Here is a 6,392-nt window from a genome sequence, read left to right as displayed (position 1 = left end):
ACGCTCCGGCCAGACTACGGTATAAGGTAGGATCCGAAAGTGCTGGTCCAGAAGTAGCACTGAGCTTAAAGTGCGTGTCAACCGGAGTTGCTACTGGTTTGCAGTTCGTCATGGATGCACGAGCAATGATGTCCTTTGTTTAGAGTGACTGAGATAAAAACAACCCTGAGGAAGAACGAGAAGAAGTAATACCCAAAAAATGATGTAACGGGCCAAGATCAGTCATAGAAAATTCCAGTTTCATCAGGTCGATAAAGCGGGCTAGGAGAGCATCAGTAGAGGCAGTGAGTATGATATCATCAACATATAGTAATAAGTACGCAGTTTCCCGGCCGGACCGGTAAATAAAGAGAGATGGATCACAAACACTACCCCGAAAACCACAACCTGTGATGAAAGTCGCAAACCTCTGGAACCACGCCCGAGGCGCCTGTTTGAGACCATAAAGAGAACGGCGAAGACGACAAACATAATCAGGTCGAGCAGGGTCAAAAAATCCCGGAGGTTGATGCATATAAACTGTCTCAGACAAGTCCCCATGTAGGAAAGCATTCTTAACGTCCAATTGGTGAATCGGCCAAGATCTTGATGTGGCAATGCTGAGAACGGTACGAATGGTAGAAGGCTTAACAACCGGACTGAAAGTCTCAAAACAATCAACCCCAACCTGTTGAGATTTACCATTGGCAACAAGAAGGGCTTTGTATCGCTGCAATGTACCATCTGCATTAAACTTGTGACGAAATAACCACATGGAACGAATAACATGAGATCCAATAGGTCGTGGTACTAGGTCCCAAGTGTTAGTTTTCAACATAGCAATAAACTCATCTAGCATGGCCTTGGTCTAGTTGGGATCCCTAAGAGCATAAAGGTGAGATTTTGGCAAATTGGAGATATGTTGTTGTGTCTGAACATTGAGATTCAATCGGTGAATGGGACGGAAGATTCCACGAGATGCACGAGTAACAGGGCGAGAGGAGTTTGCTGAAATGCCAGGCTGGGCGGAAGATGGAGGCGTGACCGCCTGGATAGTGCAGTCAGGCGCTGAAGTGGTGCAGTCAGGCGCTGTTGCAGGTGCTGAAGTGTTGCTGTCAGGCTCTGTTGCAGTGACAGTACTCACTGAAATGTTGCTGTCAGGAGCTGTGGGAGCTGACTGCTGCTGTGGGGGAATGTGGAGGTGAGGTGCTGTAGTGGAACGACGATGAGGAGGTGTGTAGGGCTATATTGAAGGAGACGGAGTTTGTGCAGTGGCGGAAGATGGTGGAGCAACGTCTGGATGCTGCTGTGTAGTAGAGGAAGGAACTGACGTAGCGGCGGAAGGTGGCTGGACAGTAGGATGAGGAGATGTTGGGTAACAGAAACGAATGGGAAGGAGAGTGGAAGATGGTGTAGAGGGAGAGTCTTGACAGTTTGATGAAGTAGAGACAGTGTTCTTGAATGGGAACACGTTTTCATCAAAGGTCACATGACGAGACAAGATGATTTTGTTAGTGGCTAAGTCGAGACATCGATAGCCACGGTGATGAGTTGGAAAACCAAGAAAAACACACTTAGTGGAGCGAGGAGAAAGCTGATGAGTAGTGGTAGCGGAAAGATTGGGATAGCAAAGGCAACCAAAAGTACGAATATGAGAGTACGTTGGTTGACGTTGGTAGAGAATGGACATCGGAGAAGAGAAATTTAGGATTTTGGAAGGAAGAATGTTGTGGAGGTAGACAGCCATGTGGAGGGAGTCGGCCCAATATTTGGGAGGGACAGATGCATGAGACATAAGCGTGCGAGTGATGTCATTGACACGACGAATCATTCGCTCAGCTTTGCCGTTTTGAGAGGAGGTATGAGGGCATGAGAAACGGAAAAATAACCCATGTTTGTGAGCAAAATCATGAAACGATGAGTTGTCGAATTCACGACCCATGTCACACTGAAAAGATTTGATTTCATGTTCAAACTGAGTTTTAACGAAGGAACGAAATTCCAAGAACTTGGTATAAACTTGGGATTTTAATTTGAGAGGAAAGATCCATAGATAATTTGTGAAGTCATCTAACAATATAAGATAGTAATTAAAACCAGTCTCAACATGTAATGATGAGGTCCATAAGTCGCTATGAATGATATCAAAAGGAGCAAAAGTAACACAATTTGATTCAAAAAATGGCAGACGAACATGTTTACTAACTTGACAAGAATGACAAAGTTTGGTAGATTGATTTTTATTACATTGAATTGAAGAGTTTGCACGAAATTATCTAAGATAGCTTTCCCTGGGTGGCCAAGACGGCTGTGCCAAATGTCATGAGAGCACACGGCAAGGGATATAGGATGAGACAGAGACGATGTTGAAGGTGATACGACAAAGGCAGTAATAGGATAAAGCTCCCCGGAACTGTTACATCGAAGGAGAATCTTCCTCGAATTCAAATCCTTCACAGAAAAACCATACGGATCAAATTCAACGGACACATGATTATCAGTGGTGAATTTACGAACAGAAACCAAGTTTTTGATTATGTCGGGAGCAACAAGAGTATCTTTGAGCTTTAGGGTGCGGGACGGAATATCTATGAACTTGGTACCGGAGGCAGTGACTGGAATACTGTGACCATTGCCAACTAAGATGGAATGAATATTACTAGTATTAAAAACAGTATTCAAACTACCTGAATCCGCAGTGAGATGCGATGTAGCACCGGTATCCATATAGAAAGCGTCGTCAGGTGAGTATAAACTCATGGAGCTGTACGCTTCGGCAATGTCACTGGGTTGAAGATATTCCGTGGATGGAGTTAGGTATGCCTGTGCACGTCCAATGCCAGAGGTTCGACCGCGTGACTGACCAGTACGGCCACGGCCTTGGAAGGAACCGCGGCTGGAAGGTTGCTACCAATGTGTTGCCGGAGGTGCTGTAGGATACGGACAAGGTGGCACTGCCCATTGTGGTGGACAGTGGATGTTGTACGTAGGATGAGGTGCACCGTAGAGCTGGTAAGGGGGCGGAGGTGTTGGCAGCAGGGGCGGTTCGGTGGCTGGAGTAGATGAGCGATGGCCACCACGTCTGGCATGACCACCACGCTGTTAGCGCTGGTTGTTACGGTCTGTGGGTGGAGCTGCAACGGCAAGAGCAGTAGGTGCAGACTGTGATTGCTGTTGGGAGCGTCGAATCTCTTCGGTACGCAGCTGGGATCGAGCGGCATCAAACGTCGGCATTGATTGTTGGATAAAAGAGGCTACCGTGTTGTATTCCTCCGGAAGGCCGTTGACAAGTTGAATCACAAGGCGTTTATCATCCATGGGAAAGTCAAGATCAAGTAATCGATCGGACAGGGATTTGAGCTTATCGCAGTAATCATCAATACTAGTGCAATCAATAAACTTAAGATTCACAAACTTACGTTCAAGAGTCGCAGCGCGGTTACCTTTGTTGTCTTGAAAGAGTTTCTTAAGATGATTCCAAAGCTCTTTAGCAGTTTTGCCAGATTTGAGGACGGTGAGCATTAAATCCTTGGCCATGGTGGAGAACATCCACTGTCGACAGAGCGTCGAGTTGGAGCACGGTGTCGGCGTCAACATCTGCAGGGGGTTTGTCTCCATTGATGAGAAAAAGAAGGCGATGAGCCTGAAGATGGAGTTCAAACAGAAAAACCCAACATGAGTATTCTTCCTGTTTGATGTCTAGGATAATAGGGATTAGGGTTTTGATGTTGTTGATAGCAAACGCCGGATGGACTGTCTTTTTATCTCGTGCCATTGTTGATTTTGGTGAAGAAGGTGAATAAGAAGAAGAAGAGGATCGGCTATTAGGTCGATACCATGTTAGAGTTTTTGGTATAATGCCTTACCCTCTTTTGAGAGATAATGGCCATATATATTATTATGATTTTTGGTCAATTAAGGAGAATATCCTGTGACCGTAAATAAGGTAGAGTATCTTCTATTAGTCGGTAATGTGCATAACAGCGACAAGCGTCATCTTCGTGCTTTGGACCATCTTCGTGACATCAACTTGTAAATAGCTTTGGGTAGGCAGCATCGTCACCGTGAGCTTTTCTGCTACACTTCAGCCTTGTTTTATGATCCGCAAGAGGTTCGTTGCTGTCCCAGCTTCACTGCCTATGTCGTTGTTGTAGATTTGCTCCCCTGCACGCACACATGTGCAACATTCACTTGAACTGTTATCGTCGTTACTTGAACTGCAGTCTTTATGTATTTCTGATGGCCTGTGGAACCTGTATAAAAGTGGAAAAATAAAGGATTGGCTTAGCCTCCATCGCAGGGATCAGCACCGTCGTCGACTTTACATCTTCGTAACTAGGCTTTGCGTCTTTATCACGAGGCTTTGCATCATCGTCGGCCATGCTCCTTCGTCACAGACACTGCATCATCGGTATCACTTTGTTCGTCTAAATGGAGCTATGATCGGGTTTACTTGCATCGGCATTGGATATTGAATCATCACTGGACTTGACTTCGGTGAACTTTGTACTTCATCGTGAACTTCGAATCATCGTCCTATGACATGTATCATCGTTGGGGTTTGCACTTTGGTTGGTGTCATTGTTTTTGGACTTTGCACTACGGGTTCGCTTAAATCATCGGCATTACTTTGTACGGCAGAATAGAGCCATTATTGGCTTCATAAGCCTTTGTCAATCGTCCTACTTGATCATCGGATTTTGGATCGAAGCTTTATCGTAGGATTTTGGATCATAGCTTTATCTTCGTATCTCAGCTCCTTCGTGATGCTGGTACTGCTAATTTACACTTGAGCTGCTGCAGTGGGTGGACTATCTTCGGGTTGCTTTTGTTATCGTCGTCGCACTTTATACCACCATCGTCGTCGGACTTGAGCTTTGCCACATCGTCTACGCCGTGGTTACATGGCGGCTGTACTGCAACATTAGATTGGGCCGGAGTTATTTTGGGAGAATTGGTACTAGCATCATGGTGGAGCTTTACTTGGGTGGATGTTGAATGTACTCCACAATTAGGACATGATCATCGCCTCCAACTGTACAGCAGAATGACGCCAGGTTTATCATAGCAAAAGCATAAACAATAACTCCTTGTTTGCAGCAACCTTGGGTATGCTTCCATTCTCTTAGCAGCAACGAAAGTATGTACGCAGCATCTCCCCCGCTCCGTGTATGCAACAACAGGTATCAGGCAGCAGTAAGTCCCTATTCTCATGGCAGAGTTGAGCACACCGGTGCCACAGCAGCATAGGTGCATCCCATGTGAGCTTCGATTCTAGAACAGTTCCATGGCTTCATGCATCTTATACTAATCTTTACCATACATCTCATCTTTGGTTGCGTCTCTTCAACTGCAGGTAGGTCAATTGTAATGATTCATCGCAACAACAATTGGCAAGTGTGCAGCGATGCCTCCTTTATGTAGTATGACTATTTGTAGAGATGGCAGCAATAATTTGTACCCCAGGGCTTCGGCGGCTTTTCATTGTAGTACTGTTGCTTCCATCACATAGCTGTACCTGCATCGTTATGCATTACCTTGTTCGCTGGTATGTACCAGCAACTGTATATACTTCGGTTTCTACTCCGCAGCATGAGCCTGTCCGTTGTAGCTTTGCGCTTCATCCTCCTTAAATCGAATCGTCAATCGGTAGAATGGTACGGTAATCGTTCTAGTTTTAAACCAATAAGGTAAATTCATGATATAAGTAATAAAGATTATATGCAAAATGTTTTATGCAGTAATGAAAATCAGGTGTTTATATGGTTGTTCTTTCCCCTGCATTGTGTGAGTTTGTAAATCCATCGTCATAGAGGGAAGATGAGTGTTTGAACCTGTCACCCCGTTGGCTGATTCCGAGCCAGGAAATTACCTAACTGTGGGGGTCTGAAAATTTCCTGGAGACGTGATGTAAAACTGAATGTTTTGGAAACAACCGTTCCGCTGAGCTTCCAAAGGCATGTCAATGTTGGGTATCTCTTTTTTATGGAAGCCTTCCCCCAATGTTACACTCATAGACGCTTACGGGAGAAGCCGGAGAGATTGCGTGCAATCGCTTTCCCCCAGTATGTATGTATGTATATACGTAAAGAAATGTATGCAAGTATTTTGGAAATTTCAAAATGTAAGGAGTATAAGTATTTTCGAAATTTCAAAATGTAAGGAGTATAAGCTTCTGCAAACTCTGTAGTTGTGTGTATGTATGCCCCTTTTGGTTTCAGAAGCTGGTTGATGAAGCTCGTGAAAGTAAAAGTGATTGCCTCCGTAAGGAAAGCCGTAGTATGCTAAGTTTGTAAGTTTGTAAGCGGTTGGCTTGATATTCGTCTACTATAGGTGCTTTCGGATGGCTGCCTTGGTTCCTTCCTCCGGCAGTGGCAAAGATTAGCGGATAGTGGCAGTAGTTAATATCGTGG

At 44.9% G+C, this 6,392-nt stretch overlaps 1 protein-coding gene across 1 annotated transcript; it reads right to left on the bottom strand.

Moving 5' to 3' along the window:
• Positions 1–3,081: 3,081 nt before the first annotated feature.
• Positions 3,082–3,597, bottom strand: LOC113351503. Its single transcript, XM_026595473.1, has one exon. The coding sequence runs from the start codon at positions 3,595–3,597 to the stop codon at positions 3,082–3,084; it is 516 nt and encodes a 171-aa protein (XP_026451258.1).
• Positions 3,598–6,392: the final 2,795 nt, after the last annotated feature.

The sequence above is a fragment of the Papaver somniferum genome, chromosome 2 (assembly GCF_003573695.1).
Source record: "Papaver somniferum cultivar HN1 chromosome 2, ASM357369v1, whole genome shotgun sequence".
Lineage (NCBI taxonomy): Eukaryota > Viridiplantae > Streptophyta > Magnoliopsida > Ranunculales > Papaveraceae > Papaver > Papaver somniferum.
Note: the sequence above shows the minus strand (reverse complement) of the source record. Positions and strands in the feature narration are given on the sequence as shown.

Bases quoted from the DNA above. Each gene is read 5' to 3' on its own strand.
- LOC113351503 (XM_026595473.1), bottom strand. From the start codon at position 3,597: ATGGAGACAAACCCCCTGCAGATGTTGACGCCGACACCGTGCTCCAAC.